This window comes from Phyllostomus hastatus, unplaced genomic scaffold (assembly GCF_019186645.2).
Source record: "Phyllostomus hastatus isolate PE091 unplaced genomic scaffold, TTU_PhHast_1.1 phas_scaffold_39, whole genome shotgun sequence".
Classification (NCBI taxonomy): Eukaryota; Metazoa; Chordata; class Mammalia; order Chiroptera; family Phyllostomidae; genus Phyllostomus; species Phyllostomus hastatus.
Window position 1 is genome coordinate 3,566,940 of NW_025334028.1, and position 21,402 is coordinate 3,588,341.

The window sequence follows — 21,402 nt, forward strand, 5'->3', positions numbered from 1 at the left end:
CCTCTCCCTGGGCACTGGTAACCACCATTCTACAATTTGTTACTTGGCTTTTTTCCTTTTAGGTTCCACATATAAGTTAGGTCATGCAATATTTGTTTTTCTCTTTCTGGCTTATTTCACTTAACATGTTTTCTGTATTTATTTATGTTGTCACAAATGGCAAGATTTAATTTTTATAACTGAATAATATTCCATTGTATATACAAGATCTGTCCAGGAAAAGCCCAATCATTGTTAATATAACAAGAATGGTTTGTGTGACATCAATGTAACCTGGCAGCCAAGGAGAGTGCATTCCAGCCCACTTGCTGTCCAGAATGTGTGGACAAAGATGACTGCACTGTACTAGTCAGCGTTAGATGGTGGTGTTGAGTGAGCAGGTGCACCGTGTAGCCATGCATTCAAAATGAATGAATGCATAGAGCAACAAATCTGTGTTAAATTTTACATTAAGCTTGAGCATTCCTCTCTAGAAACTGTTCAGATGATTGAGAAGGCTGCAACTATGGGCAACTGGTGGTTGGCAGCTTCATCAAGACAGTGAACCCACTCATGCATTACATCTGGTGCACAGTTTTTTGGCAAAACATCAAATCACCCATGTGACCCAGACCTGCAATAGCCCAGATTTGGTCTCCTGTGACTCCTGGCTCTTCCCAAAACTAAAATCACCTTTGTAAGGGAAGAGATTTCAGGCCTTCAATAAGATTCAGGAAAATAATACAGGGCAGCTGATGGCGATTGAGAGAACTGTGTGAGGTCCCAAAGTGCTTACTTTGAAGGAGACTGAGGTGTCATTGTCCTGTGTACAATGTTTCATGTATCTTGTATCTTCTTCCATAAATGTATCTATTTTTCATAGTACATGGGTGGATACTTTCTAAAGAGACCTCATGTTTATCATACTTCTTTATTCATAAAGTGTCCACTTTACGCATAAAGTGTCCACTTCCATCAGTGGACAGTTACATTGTTTCCATATTTTGGCTGTTGTGAATAATGCTGCAGTGACTGTGGGAGTGCAGATAGACAACTCTTTGAAATACTGGTTTTGTTTACTTTGGATGTACATATGTAGTAGGATTGCTAGATCATACGGTTATTTAATAAAATATTTCAAAATTCTTGAGGAACCTCCATATGATTTTTCATAATGGCTGTACCAATTTATCAAAGGTTTCTTTCTTTACATTCTCACAGACATGTTCTCTCTCTCTTTGATAATAGCCATTCTAACAGGTGTGGTGCTTTTTAAAAATTGTTGTTCAAGTAGTTTTCTTCTTTTTCCACCCACCCCTCCCCAACCCCAGGACTTCTCACCTCCCTCCCCTGTTTTCCACCCTGCCTCGTTATGGTCCACATGTCCTTTATAATTGTTCCTGTAAACCCTTCAAACTTTTCCCCAATTATCTCCTCCCCTCTGGTCACTGTCAGCCTGTTCTCAATTTCAATGTCTTTGGCTATACTTTGCTTACTTGTTCATTCTGTTGATTAGGTTCCTGTTAAAGGAGAGATCATATGATATTTGTCTTTCACTGCCTGGCTTATTTCACTTCAATACTCTCCAGTTCCATTCACACTGTCCTAAAGGGTAGGAGCTCCTTCTCTCTTTCTGCTGTGTAGAATTCCATTGTGCAAATGTACCATAGTTTTTGATCCATTTATTTACTGATGGGCACTTAGGTTGCTCAGGGCATTTTATTTTTATTTTTTAAAATCACTTTTATTTTTTATTACAGTTGACACATATTATTGTATTAGTTTCAGGTGTACAACTCACTGATTAGACATTATATAATTTACTAAGTGATCATACAGTTGAAGCTCACACCCATGTGACACCAGAGGTAGTTATTAGAATATTATTGACTATATTCCCTAGGCTGCACTTTCCATCCCCATGACTAATATTCACCCCAGACCCCAGCCATCCCCACCCCCCTCCCTGTTTCCACTCCTTGTTTTTGTCCATGTGTCCTTTATAGTTGTTCCTGTAAGCCCTTTCCCCCTTTCCCCCCATTATTCCCTCCCATCTCCCATTTGGTTACTGTCAGTTTGTTCTCAATTTCAATGTCTCTGGTTATATTTTGCTCTGTTGCTTGCTTTGTTGATTAGGTTCTATTTAAAGGTGAGATCATATGGTATTTGTCTTTCACTTCCTGGCTTATTTCACTTAGCAAAATGCTCTCCAGTTCCATCCATGCTGTTGCAAAGGGTAGGAGCTAACAGGTGTGATTTTGATTTGTATTTCCCTGATGATTACTGATGTTGAGCAACTTTTTATGTACCCGTTGGCCATATGTATGTCTTTTTTGGAAAAAATTTTATTTGTCTAGTTTTTTGCCCATTGTAATCAGGTTATTTATTTATTTATTTATTTATTTTCTTCCTATGGAATTGTATGACTTTCTTATATGTTTTAAATATTAATCTCTTATAAATATATGGTTTGCAAATATTTTCTTCCAATCAATAGATTGCCTTTTCATTTTGTTGAGTGTTTCATGTATTGAACAGTATCTTTTTAATTTGATGTAGTCTCACTTGCTCATTTTTGCATTTTAAAAAAAATATTTTATTGTGTATGCTATTACAGTTGTCCCCACCTTTTGTTATGCCTGGACTTTTGGTGTCATTCAAAAAAATCATTGTCAAAAATCAGTGTCCTAAAGTTTGTTTTTTATGTTTTCCTTCAGGAGTACAGTAGGTTTAGATCTTACATTTAGGTCATGGATTCATTCTCGGTCAATTTTTGTACATACTGTAATGGGAGATTCCATCTTTATTCTTTTGCATGTGGATACCCAGTTTTCCTAGTACTCTTCATTGAAGAGATTGTTCTTTGCCATTTTGTTGTCTCAATAGCCTTGTCAAAAATCATTTTGCTATATATGCAAGACTATATTTCTGACTTTTAAATTCTGTTTCATTGTTCTATGTATGTATCTTCTTAATTATTGTTTTAATTTTTATATTAAAAATAGATATAATTAATATATAATACTGTATTAACTTACTTGAATTTTTTAATCCTCACCCCAGGACATATTAATTGATTTTAGAGAGAGAAAAAAGGAAAGAGAGAGATAGAGAAATGTCAATTGGTTGTCTCTACCCTCTGACAGGGCAGCAAACCTACAACCTACATATGTGTCCTGACCTGGAACTGAAGCAGCAGACTTTTGGTGTATGGAATGATGCTCCAACCAACAGAGCCACACTGACCAGGGCAATATGTTTCTATCTTTATGCCAGCACAACTCTGTCTTAATTACTGTTGCTGTTGTATATTTTAAAATCAGGAAGTTTGAGGCCTCCAACTTTGTTTTTCTTTTTCAAGATTGTTTTAGCTATTCAGTGTCACTTGAGATTACATAGGAATTTTAGTATGTTTTTTTATATTTCTGCAAAAAGTTTGATTTGAATTTTGATAGAGATTACAATGAATTTGTAGATCACTTTGATAATGTGGGCATTTAAAAATATTGTCTGCCACTTTCGAGCATGGAATGTCTTTCCATTTATCATATCTCTTTTGATACTTTAGTAATGTTTTATAGTTTTCTGTGCACAGATCTTTCATTTATTTCATTAAATTTATTCCTAAATATTTTTATTTTTTGATGAGATAGTAAATGGGATTGTTTTCTTAGTTTAGTTTTGGATTGGTCATTGTTGACATGAAGAATTTAATTTTTGAATGTTGATTTTGTATCATTCAACTTTGCTGAGTCTTAAATTAGTTTGAATATTTTTTGTGGACTCTTTAGGGTTTTATACATGTAACATCATGTCATTTGCAAACAGATAATTTTCCTTCTTTTTTCCCAAAATTTTCTGCTTTTTATTGTCTTTTCTTTGCTGATTGTTCCATCTAGAACTTCCAGTACTATGCTGAATAGTGATGGTGAGAGTGGGCAGGCAGCCTTGCCGCCTTCTTGATTTTAGAGGAAAAGCTTTCAGTATTTCCCAACTGAATATAATGTTAGTTGTGGCTATTCTTACATGAATTTTTATTTTTATGTTAATTATTTTTCCTATTAGTTATTGAGTATTTTTATCATGAAGTGTTGAATTTTCTCAAGTGCTTTTTCTGCAACTATGGAAATGATCATGTAGTTTTCATCCATTTTGTTTATATGGTATATTACATTGATACATAGGTGATATATTATGTTGTTACATATTATTACATATGTTAAGCCATTCTTATATTCCAAGTATAAATCATACTTAGATATGCTGTGTGATCTTTTTAAATACTTTTGAATCTATTTGCTAGTATTTTGTTTAGGATTTTTTCATCAATATTAATCAAGGATATTGATCTGCAGTTTTCTTGTGTTCTTCACTGGTTTAGACAACATGGTAATGATGGCCCCATGAAGCTGATTTGTCAGGTTTAGTTCTCTTTATTTCTTTGGAAGAGTTTGAGAAGTATTGGTGTTAATTTTTTAAATACTTGGTAGAATTCTTTAATGAAGCCATATAGTTTTGGAGATTTTGTTTTCAGGAGACTTTTGCTTATTGTTTCAATGTACTACCTAGATATTTGTCTGAAAAGTTTTCTTTTTAAAATTTTCATGGTTTGGCCTTGATAGGTTATATATTTCTAAGAATTTATTCTTATTCAATACTTTGGCATATAATTGTTCATACTAGTCTCTTATGATCCTTTGTCTTTTAGTGTACAGTAGTGTAATAGTTCTTTAATTTCCAATTTTAGCTAGGGGAGTCTTCTTTTTTTTTTTTACTTTTTAAAATGATTAATTTTTTTAATTGTTCTTCAAGTTGTCTCCATTTTTACCCCACCATGCCCCCTGCCCCACTCATCACTGCCTCTCACCCATGAACCTATCCCATTTAGATTTGTCCAAGGGTCCTTTTTACATGTCCCTTGATGGCCTTTTCCCTATTATCCTTCTTCTCCTTCCTCTTTGGTTACTGTCAGATTGTTCTTAATTTTGATATCTCTGGTTATATTTTGCTTGCTTGTCTGCTTGTTAGGTTTCACTTATAGGTGAGATCATATGGTATTTCTCTTTCACTGCCTGGCTCTTTTCACTTAACATAATGCTTTCCAGGCTCATCCGTGCTGTTGCAAAGTGATGGAGCTCCTTCTTTCTCTCTGCTGCATAGTATTTCATTGTGTAAATATACCACAGCTTTTTGAACCACTAATTTACTGATGGGCACTTAGATTGCTTCCAGCACTTGGCTATTGTAAATTGTGCCGCTATGAACATTGGGGTGCATAGTTTCTTATGGATTGGTGTTTCAGGGTTCTTAGGATATAATCCTAGCAGTGGAACTGCCAGGTCAAAAGGCAGTTCTATTTTTAGTTTTCTGAGCAAAATCCATAGTGTTTTCCACACAGGCTGCAGTCTGTGTTCCCACCAACAGTGCACTAAGGTTCCCTTTTCTCCACAGCCTCTCCAACGCCTGTTGTTTGTTGATTTGTTTATGATGACCATTCTGACTGGTTTGAAGTGGTACCTTATTGTTGTTTTAATTTTCATCTCTCTCATGGCTAGTGATGCTGAGAATCTTTTTGTGTATCTCTGGGCCCTCTGCATGTCCTGCTTGGAGAAGTGTCTGTTCAAGTCCTTTGCCCATTTTTTAAAAATATATATTTTATTGATTCTACTATTACAGTTGTCCCATTCCCCCCCCCTTCATTCCACTTCACACTGCACACCCTTTCCCATCCACATTTAGTTCATGTCCATGTGTCATAAGTTCTTTAGCTTCTACATTTCCCATACTATTCTTACCCTCCCCCTGTCTATTTTCTACCTACCATCTATGCTACTTTTTCTCTGTACCTTTCCCCTCCTCTCTCCTCCTCCAACTCCCCTGTTGCTAACCTTCATGTGATCTCCATTTCTGTGGTTCTGTTCCTGTTCTAGTTGTTTGCTTAGTTTCTTTTGGTTTTTATCTTAGTTGTGGTTGTTAATAATTGTGAGTTTGCTGTCATTTTACTGTACATGTTTTTTTAATCTTCTTTTTCTTAGATAAGTCCCTTTAATATTTCATAAAATAAGGGCTTGGTGATGATGAACTCCTTTAACTTGACCTTATCTGAGAAGCACTTTATCTGCCCTTCCATTCTAAATGAAAGCTTTGCTGGATAGAGCAATCTTGGATGTAGGTCCTTGCCTTTCATGACTTGGAATACTTCTCTCCAGCCCCTTCTTGCCTGCGAGGTCTCTTTTGAGAAATCAGCTGACAGTCTGATGGGAACTCCTTTGTAGGTAACTGTCCCCTTATCTCTTGCTGCTTCTAGGATTCTCTCCTTCATTTTAATCTTGGCTAATATAATTATGATGTGCCTTGGTGTCCCTCCTTGGGTCCAACTTCTTTGGGACTCTCTGAGCTTCCTGGACTTCCTAGAAGTCTATTTCCTTTGCCAGATTGGGGAAGTTCTCCTTTATTATTTGTTCAGATAACTTTTCCACTTGTTGCTCTTCCTGTCCCCTTCCAGTACCCCTATAATTTGGATGTTGGAACGTTTAAAGCTGTCCTGGAATTTCCTAAGCCTCTCCTCATTTTTTTGAATTCTTGTTTTTCTGTTCTTTTCTGTTTGGTTGTTTCTTTTTTCTTTCTGGTCCACTCCATTGATTTGAGTCCCAGTTTCCTTCCCATCACTATTGGTTCCCTGTGCATTTTCCTTCATTTCACTTAGTGTAGCCTTCACTTTTCCATCTAATTTGTGACCAAATTCAACCAATTCTGTGAGCATCCTGATCACCAGTGCTTTGAACTGTGCATCTGATAGTTTGGCCATCTCTTGGTTGCTCAGTTGTGTTTGCTCTGGACCTTTGATCTCTTCTTCCATCATGCCCATTTTTTTTTTAACTCTTGTTGTGCCTGTTATGTATGAGGGGAAAAGCCTTAGGTATTCACCAGGGCAGGGCAACCCAGTTCTGGGTTGTGATTCTGTATGTGGGGGTGGATTCCAAGAGGGAACAATGGTGCTTGCTCTGCTCTCTCCTGGATTTCAATCCCTTCCCCCACTTCCCCCAAGCAAACTGGGCCTTTCAGGTGCTGATTCCTGGGTGGGTGGGCTTGTGCACATTTTAGGACCCTGTGAGTCTCTCCAAGGAACTCTCCTGTGAGGCTTGGAATCTCTCCCTGCACTGCAGCCTTCACAGGTGTCCCCAGTCAGTGCCTTGGGGTTTTCTTTCCAGTGCTGGGACCCTGGGTTGCATGGTTGGTTTCACTCCCCAGCCTCACCTTCGTTATCTGAGCAGGTGAATTGAGACAGCCTGGTCAGCCAGCTGCCTTGCACGCCATGCCTTGCTTCACAATCTCTGCCTCGCTGGGTCTTTCCATTGCCACCCTGCGCCTGGGGTCTGCCAGCTGCTGCCTGCTCACCCAGGGTCTGCCTGCCTGCCTCCATCTTGCTCACCTGGTGCCACTGCTTTTGGTGCCATGTCCCCTCTCTGTCTGGCCACCTGACTCCACCCCATCTTATGGTCTGGATATTTTAACTCCTTGGTTGTCCGACTTCCATACAGATCAATTTTCTTTCAGTTATGGTTTTTATTTTGTTTTTAAATTGTTGCTGACCTTATTTTGGTTGTATGAGGAAGCACAATGTGTCTACCTATACCTCCATCTTGGCCGGAAGTCTCTTTGCCCATTTTCTAATTGGGTTGTCTTCCTGGAGTGGACTTGAATGAGTTCTTTATATATTTTGGAGGTCAAACCCTTGTGTGAGGTTTCATTTGCAAATATGTTTTCCCATATGGTTGGTTCTCTTTTCATTTTAATTCTTTTTCTTTAGCTCTGCAGCTTTTTATTTTGATGGGATCACATTTGTTTATTCTCTCCTTTATGTCCCTTGCTCTAGGATACATATCAGTGAAAATATGGCTTCATAGGTGAGATTTTCCTGCCTATGTTTTCCCATAGAACCTTTATGGTGTTACAGCTTCTATTTATTTCATCCACCTTGAATTTATTTTTTTGTATGGTATACGTTGGTGATTGAGTTTCTTTTCTTTTCTTTTTTTTTTTTGCATGTAGCTGTCCATATCTCCTAACAGGATTCATTGAAGTGGCTATTTTTACTCCATTTAATGCTTCTGCATCCTTTGTTGAATATTAATTGACCATAGATACTTGGGTTTATTTCTGGGCTCTCTGTTCTGTTTCATTGGTCTCTGTGTTTGTTTTTATGCCAGTATCATACAGTGTTTTGATTACAGAGGCCTTGTAATATAGTTTTATATCATGTATTGTGATGACTTTTACTTTTTTCTTCTTTCTCAAAATTGCTGTGGGTATTCAAGGTTGTTTATGGTTCCATATAAATGTTTGAAGTGTTTGCTGTATATCTGTGAAATATGTTGTTGGTATTTCACCTCTTTGGTAAGGTATTTTATTTTTATTGTTGCCATAGCACATGGGATTTTCCCCCCTTATTTCTGATTCTGGTCTTTCATTGTTGGTCTATAAACATCCCTTTGATTTATTAATATTGACTTGGAACCTTGATGTTTTGTCAAATTCACTTATTAGGTCAAGTAGTTTTTTGGTGGAGTCTCTACGGTTTTCTGTGTACACTATTATCATCTGCAAACAGTGACAGATTTACTTGTTACTTCCCAACTTGGATGCCCTTGATTTGTCTTTCTTGTCTGATCACTGTGGCTAGGATTTCCAATACTAACTTGAATAGAAGTGGTGAAAGCAAACATCCTTGTTTTGTACCTAATCTTAGCTTTTAGTTTTTGCCTGTCAAGTATGATATTCACTATATGTTTCTCATACATGGCCTTTATCATGTTGAGGAATGCTCCCTCTGTTTCCACTTCACTGTTTTTTTTTTATCATAAATTGGTGCTATAGCTTATCAGGTGCTTTTTCCATATCTGTTAATATGATTATGTGATTTTTTGTACTTTCTTTTGTTTATTTGATGCATTATGTTTATTGATTTGTGAATGTTGTACCATCCTTGCATCCCTGCAATGAATCCTCCTTGATCATGGTGTATGATGTTTTAATGTGTTGCTGGATGCAGTTTGCCAGTATTTTGTGGCAGATTTTACCATCTATGTTCATCAGTGATTTTGGCCTGTAGTTTTCTTTCTTTGTCATGTCTTTGTCTGGTTTTGGGTTTAGGATGATGCTGGCTTCATAAAGAGATTGGTAGTCTTCTGTCTCTTGGATATTTTGGAATAGTCTGTGAAGGATAGGGGTTGGTTCTTCCTTCTATGTTTTGTAAAGTTGTCATGTGAAACCATCCACTCTAGGGCATTAGTGTGCTGGGAAATTTTTTATTACTGCTTTGATTGTATCAGCTGTTATCGGTCTGTTCAGATTTTCTGCTTCTTGTTCATTCAGTTGGGAGAGTATATTTTCTAGAAATTTGTCTGTTTCACCCTGTTTTTCAAATTTCTTGGCATATAGTTATTAATACTAATTTCTTACAATCTGTATTTCTGTGGCATTAGTTGTAATCTTTTGTCTTTCACATCTGATTTCACTTATTTGGGATGTCATTCTTTCCTTATGAGTTTGCTTAAAGTCTTGTTGATTTTGTTTATTTTTTCAAAGAATTAGCTCCTGGATTTATTGATACTTAGCATTGTTCTTTTAGTCTCTATGTCATTTAATTCTGCTCTGATCATTTCCTTTCTTTTCCTTACTCTGGCCTGTCTTTGTTGTTGTTCCTCCAGGTCGTGGTGCTATAGGGTTAGGTTGTTTATTTGAAATGTCTCTGTCTCTTTTTAGGTAAGTCTGTATCACTATGACCTTCCTTCTTAGGACTTCCCTTGCTTTCTCCCATAAATTTTGGAATGTTGTGTGTTCATTTTGATTTGTTTCCAGAAGCTTTTTGATTTCCTCCTTGATCTCATTCTTGAATCATTAATTGTTTAATAGCATGCTATTCATTCTCTATGAATTTGAGTGTTTTTGAGTTTTTTTTTCCTTGTGGTTAGTTTCTACTTTCAATCCCTTATGATCAGGGAAAATGCTTGATATGATTTCAGTTTTCTTGAATTTGTTGAGGCTTGTTTTGTGTCCTGTCATATGGTCTATCTTTGAAAATGTTCCCTGTGCATTTGAAAAGAATGTGTATTTTGCTTCTTTGGGATGAAGGGCTCTTTCTATATATATATCAGTGAAGTCCATTTGATCTAGGGAATTGTTCAATGCTGCAATATCCTTGTTGTTATTTTGTTTGGAAGATCTATCCATTTTTGATGGTGGGGTGTTGAAATCCCCTACTATGATTGTGTCACTGTCAATATCTTTCTTGAAGTCCTCCAAGGTTTTCCTTACATATTTGTATGCTTCTATGTTGGGTGCATATATGTTTACAATGTTTTTATCTTCTTGATGAATTCTTCCCTTTGGTATGATGAAGTGTCCTTCTTGGTCTCTTTTTATGGATTGTTTTGAAGTCTATTTTGTCTGATATAAGCATTGCTACCCCAGTTTTATTTTCCTGTCCACTTGATTGGAACATTTTTTCTAACCCTTCACTTCAGGTCTGTGTTAGGTCTTTTGTTCTGAGGTGGGTCTCTTGTAGGTACCATATGTGTGGGTCATGTTTTCTTATCCATTCAGTTACTATATGTCTTTTGATCTGTTAACATTTAATCCATAAACATTTAAGGTTATTATTGATAGATACATATTAATTTTTCTGCCTTTGTGTCTGCGTTCCTCTCTCTCACTCTTTTTCTTCCTCTTCTTATAGTAGTCCATTAGTATAGATGGCAGGGTTGGTTTACTGAAGGTGTATTCTTTTAGCCTTCTTTTGTCTGGGAAAACTCCATTCTTTATTTCACCTTTCATTTTAATTGAGAGCCTTGCTGGGTTGATTGGTCTTGGTTGTAGGCCTTTGTTTTTTATTGCTTGCAATATTTTTACCATTCTCTCCAGGCTTTTATTGTTTCTGTTGAGAAATCTGCTGCTAGTCTTCTAGGGGCTTCTTTGTATATTACTTCTTGTTTCTCTCTTGCTGCTTTTAAGATTCTCTCTTTGTCTTTAAAACTTGGCATTGTAATTATGATGTATCTTGGAGTATGCCTCTTCTTATTCGTCTTGATTGGGATCCTGTCTGCTTTCTGAACTTGCGTGGTTTTTTCCATCTCCAAATTTGGGAAGTTTCCTGTCATTATTTTTTCAAACAGGGTTTCTATCCCTTGTTCCTTTTTCTTCTTTTGGTGTTCGTATGATTCAAATGCTGCTTCCTTTCATGTTGTCTTGCAGTTCCTTTAAGCTATTTTCATATTTTTTAGAGTCTTTTTGTGTGTGTGCAGCTGCTCTACCTGGGTGTTTCTTTTTACCTTGTCTTCCACCTCATTAGTTTGGTCCTCTGCTTCATCCAGCCTACTTTGTAATTCCTTCTAGTGTGTTTTTATTTCAGGAATTGTATTCTTCATTTCTTCCTGGTTCTTATTTGTAGTTTCTGTTTCATTTTTCATGCTGTTGTAGTTGTAGTCTTCACTCAGTTCCTTGTAGTTGTCTGTGAATTCCTTGATCATCCTTATAGAATTCTTTTGAATTCTATAGCTGATAGTTTGCTTGCCTCCATTTCACTTAGCTCTTTTATTGAGGAGTCTTCTATTTCTTTCTTTTGCAGGTTGTTTCATTGTCTCCCCATTTTAGGTGACTCTTTTTGTTTGTTTCCGTGATTCCCAATGCTCTGCTTGGCTAGCTGTCTTTGTAGGGTGAACTTCTATGGTAGGAGTTCCATGGGACTCAGTGGTGTGGTCTCTTTGATCTCCTTATCTGTATGCTCTATGGTTGCCCTTTCTTCTATTTGTGTGGGCTCTCTTGTTGTGCTTGGGCATTACCTGTTGGAGGGTCCTTTGTTGGTGGGTTCTCTCTTCCAGTGGGTTTACTGGTATGCACTACTTCCTCCTTATCTTGTATATGATCAGGAGCTGGATGAAGACAGTGGGAGTGTTTTCTATGAGATTTAAAGTACCAACAAATAGAAAACAGATAGGATATCCCTTGGAGAGGTCCAGCAACAACTGTGATATTTCAAACTAGCCACTTTTTATAAAAAGTGAAAATGAGATCAGATCCTTATTAGAGGGGGAAAAATGTGAGCTTACTCCAGAAAGCAGTGCACTTTTGTGAGTTTAGATGATGAGATATAGTGAGAGTAAGGGATATAAACATGGCATAGTTTGTGAGAGATTTAAGTTAACCACAACAGTAATAAAGCTCAGGAAGATAGTGAAATGGACCAAGACTGGGGAAGGGTGCTGTATGGGAATTGGAACAACAAAAATATTACAAGAAATATATGATTGTCTGTTTTTAAATGTCCTCTGCAGTCTTTGGCTTCCAAACTTCATATAAGCTGGGATTCCACTGACTGTTCAGTCTGTCCTTAAGAAGACTGGCTAGGTGTCACAGTTGGGTGCACTAGGAAGTGGGTTCAGGTCCCACCTACTTTGCTGCCATCTTTTGTACCCCCCTAAAAAAGGTATTTTTTATTGTTTCAGTGTAGTTTGGGCTAGTCAGGATATATTTCATATGCAACCAAAGGTTCTACTTATAACTTAAGTTGACTAATATTTTTTATTGTTAGCACTATTACACATGTAGCTCCATTCCTCCCCTCCTTTACTCATCTCCACCTAGTCCTCCACCCCAGCCTTTATCATATTGTTTTCTGTGTCCATTGGCTATGCATATATGATCTCTTCCAATCTCCCTCTTTCCCCCCAATCTTGTCAGTCTGTTCTCTGTATCCATGCCTCTGGTTTTATTTTGTTCATAGTGTATTTCATTCATTAGATTCCACATATGAGTGAGGTCATATAGTATTTGTGTTTTCTCTTACTGGTTTATTTTGCTTAGCATAATAATTCTCAAAGCCCATCCACACTGTGGTAGAGGGTGAGAGTTTCTTTTTTATTCACTAGTCTACCGATTGGTACTTGGGCTGTTTCCAGGTCTTGGCTGTTGTAAATAATGCTGCTATGAACATTGGGATGCATATATTTTTTCTGATCATAATCTCTTTTTACTCCACTTTACCTGTCTTAAACTGTTTTACATAGGTGATTATTATGTTACTTGTTATGTAGATATTCCTAAATGTTATATCTTCATTGCTGAATGCTGTTTTGGTTTAATATTGATTTTGGTTTTGGGGTTGCAACTTCTACTTTCTTATGTTTTTCTGTAGCTTTAAAATTGTTGTTCAATTAACTGTTGTCCCTGTTCTTTCCCCATTACTCCCCCCTGTGCTACCCACCCCATCTCTCACATTCAATCCTCTTCCACCCCCATTGTCTTTGTCCATGGGTCCTTTATACATGTTCCTTGATGACCCTTCCCTGTCTTTCAGCCATTACCCCCTTCCCTGCTTCCCTCTGGTTACTGTCATTTTTTTCTTTATTTCTGTGTCTCTGGTTCTATTTTGCTCACTTGTTTGTTTATCCATGCTCACTTATCCACGCTGTTGCAAATGGTATGGTAAGTATGTGTTTGTCATTTTATTTTGAATCACTGCATTTGAAGTGTCTTTTCTGTATGATGTGTGTGTGTGTGTGTGTGTGTATCTGACCACATTCATTGCTTTAGGAATCAATATGAAAATTATTTTCTTTTAATATGCAGTTTATGCCCATATTGATATGCTTGATTCTAAAATGTTAACATGCAAAGGAATCAAATAGAGGGCTAGTTAATACATATATTGCTGGCCCTACTCTCAAAGTTTTTGATGTGGTAATCTTAATTGAGACCTGGGAATTTGCATTATTAACAAATCTGGTTGTTTAGGTCATGGGATTATTATACTTTTTGAACAATTGGTCTAGGGTTAGTGTTATAGAAGGAAAAGTTTAGATTAGCCTGATTTTTATGTTAATTTTTTTCTGAATGCATGTAGTAATATTTTTATTTAATTTATTTCAAAACTTTTATCTATATGTGATAGGAATTTTTTTTGGGCCAAGTGTAACCATTATAACATTAAATTTTCTAGGTGGTAAATATTGATATTTTGAACTATGTGATTGGTTTTTGTACATTTAGTTTTTCTCACAGGCTCCTGTACCAGATCTTTGCATTTTCTGTTAAAATATCAAGTAGCAGTATAATATTTTATGTTTTGATTATTAGACCCTTTACCAGAGCAAAGCTATATTAAAGAAGTAATGTTTGGTAAGACAATGCTTTTCATTATTATACTTTCTTCTATATGAAAAAGTAATGCTCATTAGAGGAATTAAATTTTATTTCTTATATTAAGAAAACATATGAAATTGTATATGTAAATTATTTTGGGGTCTCTTTTATTATAGACCTATAAAGATGGAAAATTTGCTCTTCTACAACTAAGCTATCTATGCAAGATGTACTAAAACTTATCTTTAAATTTTAAAATTATAATTTTATTTTAATAAATTTTACATTTTTGTGGTTGTAAATTATAAGAAACCTGAATTAAATATTTTAATCATAGACATTGTGAAGAAATTTGTTTAAAAATGTTTAATTAAAACTTTATTTTACAGATTTTGGAATCTCTTTTTAAGGTATGTTCAAAACATTACAGTTTAAGTGTACTGAAATATAATACAGAAGAAAATGTAAATGAGATGTTTTTAAGTTTTGAGGAAGTAAAAAGAAGTCCCGAAATTGCTGCTATATATATTTAAAAATTTTATGTTACAATTGCATGTTATATCATCCATATTCTGAGCCCTACAATAAGTGATATTTGGTTCAGTAGTAATATTTGATGTATGAAAATTCTCTCTCTTGGTCATACACCCCCGAACATGTGAATACACATGTGTATTCTTTTACTTTACTTCAGAAATTTAACTTTTCAATAACTTTCTTTTCTGTTCCTTTTTCTTTTTTCCAAAATAGTGGTTTCAACGGCAGGTTAATCAGTTGGAAGAGGTAAATATAACATTTTTAATTGTTAATTAAAACAACATTTTGTCTCATTTGCAAACCATTTTGAAGTATATTAAAATTTTTAAAATAACCATTGGTTATAATCCTGATTTAGATAGAGAAGGAATGAATGGATAGAATGAAAGTGTCTCAGTTGTTTACATACTACATTCCTGCATATATCTGGTATACTCTGAGTTTGGTACATTCTTTCATGTAAAATTGAACAATATAAACTTCAGTATTCTCTCCTAATTTACATAAAAGAACAAGTGACAAGAGAATACTTATCAACTTAAAAATTATCCTATATTTTAAAAGATCATTCACTATATATATGTTTACTATATATGTTCACTATATATATATTGATATTTTTAAAATTTAATATATATTTTTAAGTTGTATATTGATTTTCTTTTTTGGCAGTTTATTATTTATTTTTTTAAATTATTTTATTGTTGTTCAATTACAGTTGTCTGCATTTATCCACCACCACTCCCATCCCCACTTCCCTCCCTTGCTTACACCCCACCTTGGTTTTGTCCATGCATCTTTTTCAGTTGTTCCTGAAAACCCTTCCTTTTCCCCCTCATTACCCCCTCACACCTCCCCTCTAGTTACTGTCAGATTGTTCTTAATTTCAATGTCTCTGGTTATATTTTGCTGGTTTGTTTATTTTGTTGATTAGATTCCACTTAAAGGTGAGATCATATGGTATTTGTCCCTCACTGCCTGGCTTATTTCGCTTAGCATAATCCTTTCTAGGCCCATCTATGCCATCGCAAAGGGTAGGAGCTCCTTCTTTCTTTTTGCTGCATAGTATTCCATCATGTAAATGTACCACAGCTTTTTGATTCACTCATTTACTGCTGGGCACTTAGGTTGCTTCCAGCACTTGGCTATTGTAAATTGTGCTGCTATGAAAATTGGGGCGAATAGGTTCTTATGGATCAGTGTTCCAGGGATCTTATGGTATAATCCCAGCAGTGGAATTGCCAAGTCAAAAAACTGTTCCATTTTTAGTTTTTTAAGAAAATTCCATACTGTTTTCCACAGTGGCTGCACCAGTTTGCATTCCCACCAACAGTGCACTAAGGTTTCCTTTTTTACACATCCTCTCCAACACCTGTTGTTTGTTGTGTTGTTTATGATGGCCGTTCTGACTGGTGTGAAGTGGTATCTTATTGTGGTTTTAATTTGCATTTCTCTGATGGCTAGTGATGCTGAGCATCTTTTCATGTCTTTTGCCCATTTTTTAATTGGGTTGTTTGTCTTCCTGGATTGAACCAACTATATGGGAATACATATTTGCCAATGATACCTCAGGCAAGGGTTTGATCTCCAAAATATATATAGAACTCACAGGACTCTATTCCAGGAAGATAAATTTAATATTGTTTTAATGATTTGTTGTACACTTTTTGATTTTGAGGTGTTTTACCAGCAGTTTACAAACTATTGATTTCTATCCTTAGGTGCTTTTACTTCTGTTTTGAAAAAGACTTTGTCTATGGTGTTAATACAACAAAATGATTTCCAAAGTAGCTTCAGTGATTCACAGAATTATTTTAGTTCTCTCTCGGATATGCTTGTGGTTTAGTCCAATTAAACAGTCATGAAGCTCAGGTGTTTAAATTATATTGAAAATGTTTATTGGGGATATAAATTAAAGAGTAAAGATAGGAATGATATCCTAACACTTTCTTATTATTTTATCTCTGATCCAAGAGTAGATTTTCATGGTATTACACTCTTTGTTTTAGAATAGATATGGCTGACATTGGAAGGGTGTTGGTAGTCATTGTTTAATTGTGGTAGATTGATCATTATCTTTCCAGAGAAGTAGGATTGGGGTGACATTTACTATTCCAACCTACCTCATAGAATAGGTACTTCTTTGCAATTTGGGCAATCCAACTAACCTTGAACATTCTTATTTTTATGTACCAAACTTTTTAAATTCTATTTTTAAATGGATGTGTTTCATTCTCTTGCTCATACACTTAGTTCTGTCAATGTGTGGTACCCATTCAAAAGTCTGGCCTTTCAGTTCCTTGAACTTCTCATCTCTGAAGATCTATGTCCTTCACCTCTGGTCCCACTTCCAGTCATACTCTGGACCTTATCCTTAACCAAATTATTTTACTTTAAAATTTACTAATTCAGGCAATTCATTCTTGAATTAGAAATTTCTGTCCTTTAAATTATTAATTTAAATAGTGCGGTGGCCACAGCTTGATGTCAAGACCATTAGTTCATTTATTTCTCTACCTTCTTGCAGTCTTTTTATTCATCTATCTTTTCCACTTGGAGGTTATGTACTTTGTAACAGTGAATTTCATAACTTCTGACTCTCCTTTACCTATTCATTTTATGTTGTTGTTGTACTTGTCTAACAAAACATAACCCTGGATAATGTAATTATTTACTCTTTGGGCTTAGCTGTGAAGCACTGCTGAAAAAAGTGACATACAGGTCAGAAATAATTTCTCCAAGTATAGCTGGGCAGTTCTACAGCATCTGAAATTAATTTCAACCTTTTTCATACATCATCTCAAATTTATCCACTTCGTCCTATTTTAATTTTCACTTTCACTCAATCACTTGAAATGCTTGAATTACAAGGCACTGATTAAAGCTCTTCCAATTCCTGTTTCAAAAAAACACAAAACCCTTGTTTATATCCATATTCATTCTATCTTCCTGTTAATCAGAGTTCATTGTTTTTCCTCCTACCTAAAACTCATTCTTTTACCTATATTTGGATCTCATCTCGATTTCTGAAGAAATTCGATTGAACAATCTCTCCTTTTTAAAACTTATGTTTATTGTTTACTCTATTACAGAGGTCCCTATCTTACCCCCTTTTGCCCACCTCCATCCAGCTGCTGCCACCCCATCCCTCTGGCCATCACCACACAAGTGTGTGTGTATCTATGCATTATGCATATATGTTCTTTGACTAATTCCTTCATCATTTTTCATCCAGGCCCCTCCAAACCCCCCTCTTCTGAAATCTGTCAGACTGTTCCATGTATGTATGCCTCTGTTTCTATTTTGTTCATCAGTTTATTTAAGTTCATTAGATTCCATGTATAAGTGAGGTCAAATTGTATTTGTCTTTCTCTGACTGACTTATTTCACTTAGCATAATAATCTCAAGGTCCATTCATGCTGTCATGAATGGTAAGATTTCCTTCTTTTTTACAGATGCATAGTATTCCATTGTGTACATGTACCACAGCATTTTTATCCACTCATCTACTGATGGGTACTTGGACTGTATTCTGATCTTGGCTATTGTAAACAATGCTGCTATGCACATAAGAGTGTGTATATTCTTGGAAATGTGTTTGGGATTCTTGGATATATTCACAGAAATGAGATTGCTGGGTCACAAGGCATTTCCATTTATAATTCTTTGAGGAAATTCCATACTGCTTTCCACAGTGGTTGCCAACAATCTGCATTCCCACCAACAGTGCTCAAGGGTTCCCTTTTCTCCACATCCTCTCTAGGGCTTGCTATTTGTGGACTTATTAATGGTAGCTATTCTGACAGGTGTGAAGTGGTATCTCATCATTGTTTTAATTTGTATCTCTCTGATTATTAGTGATATTGAGCATCATTTCATATGTCTATGGGGCACTTATATGTCTCTTTAGAGAAGTGTCTATTCAGGTCCTTCACTCATTTTTACATTTAATTTATGTTCCTAATGTCTCATTAAATGAGTTCTTCATATATTTCTGAAATTAATCCCTTATTAGATATATTATTGACCAATATGTTTTCCCATTCTGTGGGTTACCTTTTCATTTTGCCAATGATTTCTTTTGATGTGCAAAAGCATTTCAATTTGATGTAGTCCCACTTGTTTATGTTTCCTTTGTTTTCCTTACCCTAGGAGATACATTAGCAAAAATATTGCTATGAGAGATGTCTGAGATTTTATTTTTTATTACTTGAGTTTATTTCTAGGATATATGGTTCCACAACTTACATATATCCTATGTAAGTCATTTATCCATTTTGATCTATTCTTGAGTATGGTGTAACTAGATAGCACAGTTTCATTCTTTTTGCATTTACCCATACAATTTTCTCACCATTTATTGAAGAAATTATCTTTACTCCATTGTATGCTGTTTCCTCCCTTGTCAAATATTAATTGACCATAAGGGCTCAGATTTATTTCTGGGCTCTCAGTTCTGCTTCATTTATCTATATCCCTGTTCTTATGCCAGTACAAGGTTGTTTTGATTGCAGTGGACTTACTGTATAGGTTGATATCAGGTACTGTAATACTTCCAACTATGTTGTTCTTTCTCAAGATTGCTGAGACAATTTGTGGGTCTCTTTTGGTTCCATATAAATTTTTGGAATACTTAATCTACATCTATTAAATATACCATTGGTATTTAATAGGTATTGCATTACATTTGTGGATTTCTTTGAATAGTATGGACATTTTAATTATGTGAATTCTTCCAATCCATGAAAATGGTATATGCTTTCACTTATTTGTATTTTCTTTGATTTCTTTCTTCAGTGTTTTACAATATTTTATCACCTTGGTTAAATTTATTTCTAGGTACCTTATTTTTATTTGTTACAATTGTAAATGTGATTGTTTTCCTAGTTTCTCTTTCTGATATTTCTCTTTATATCAGTATATTATTGGCATATAAAAATACCACCAATTTATGAATATTTATTTTGTATTCTGATACTTGCTGAATTGACTGACTAGATCTAGTAGTGTTTTGGTGAAGTCTTTAGAGTTTTCTGTATATAATATCATGTCATCTGTGAAAGACAGTTTTACTTCCTCCTTTCCAAATTGTTTGGCTTTAATTTCTTCTTCTTGTCTGATTGCTTTGGATAGCACTTCCAGTTCTATGTTAAATAAGAGTGGTGAAAGCAGACATCTGTGTCTGTTCTTGATCTTAAATGAAATGTTTTTAGTTTTTCTTATTGAGTATAATGTTTCCCATACGTTTTTCATTTATGGCCTTTATTATGTTGAGATGTGATACCTCTACTTCACTGAGAGTTATTATCATAAATCGTTGCTGGATTTTATCCACTGCTTTTCCATCATCTATTGATATGATATTGTGGTTTTTATCCTTTATTTTGTTTATGTGATGCTTCACATTTACTGATTTGTGTATATTGTACCAATCTTTCATCCATGGGATAAATCCCACTTGATTATGGTGTACGGCCTTTTAAATGTATTGCTGGATTTTGTTTGCTAACATTTTGGTGAGGATTTTAGTATCTATGTTCATCAGGGATATTAGCCTACAATTTTCTTTATTTTTTGTAGCATCTTTATCAGGTTTTTCAATTAAGATAATGTTAGCCTAGTAAAATGAGCTTTGAATCCTTACCTCCTCTTGAAATTTTTGGAATAGTTTGAGAATGATAGATGTTAGTTCTTTGAATATTTGGTAAAATTCACCTTTGAAGCCATCCAGTTCAGGTTATTTGTGTTTTGGGAGATTTTTGATTAGTGCTTCAATTTCAGTCTATACAAGTTTTCTTATTCTTCCTCATTCAGTTATAGAAGATGGTATATTTCTAGGAATTTATTCATTTTGTTCAAGTTGTCCAATTTCTGGACTTACAGTTGTTCATAGTATTTTCTTACAATATTTTTTATTTCTTTGATGTCTGTTACTTCTTTCATTTCTGATTTTACATTTTGGGGTACATTTTACATTTTTATCTTTATGAATCATTTTAAAGGTTTGTCAATCTTGTTTATCTTTTCGAAGAATCAGATCTTTGCTGTATTAACTTTTGTATAGTCTCTTTGTTCTCTATTTTGTTCAATTCTGCACTAATTTTAATTATTTCTATTTTTCTGCTGACTTTAAGTTCCTTTTGTTCTTCTTTCTCCAGTTCTTTAAGATCTAATGTTAGATTGTTTACATGAGATTTCTGTTGTTTTTTGAGATAGCCCTGCAATGATATAAACTACCCTCTTATTACTACTTTTGTCACACACCAGAAAATTTGATATGTTGTATGGTTATTTTCTTTTGTTCCCTATATATCTTTTGATGTCACCTCTTATATTTTTTACACAGTCACTTTTTAGTGGTATGTTATTGAATGCACATACATCTGTGGGTTTTTTACTTCCTTTTTGAAGTTGATTTCTAATTTTCATGAATGTGTTGAGGCTAGTTTTATAACCCAACATATGGTCTGTTCTTGAGAAAGTTCCATGTGCACTGGGGAAGAATGTGTAATCTGATGTTTTGTGATGAAAGGTTTTCTAAATGTATATTTTGTCTATTTTTGTCTAAGGTGTCATTTAAGGCAGATATATTTTTTAAAAATTTCTGTCTGGACAGTGTGTCTCGAGAGGTCAGTAGAGGAGAGTGGTCCCCTACTCTGGATGTGCTTTTGTAAATTTCTCCCCATAGATTTATTTAGTAGAACATTTACATATTTTATGTTTCCTTGTTGGATGCATATATATTA

General features: G+C 35.0%; 1 protein-coding gene across 1 annotated transcript in view; it reads left to right on the forward strand.

Moving 5' to 3' along the window:
- CCDC7 (coiled-coil domain containing 7) overlaps positions 1-21,402 on the forward strand; it is a 185,219-nt gene that overhangs the window by 32,028 nt on the left and 131,789 nt on the right. The window contains exons 4-5 of the mRNA XM_045820006.1: positions 14,508-14,528; positions 14,869-14,901. Coding sequence (XP_045675962.1) covers positions 14,508-14,528; positions 14,869-14,901 — 54 coding nt within the window. The remainder of the gene's footprint in view (positions 1-14,507; positions 14,529-14,868; positions 14,902-21,402) is intronic.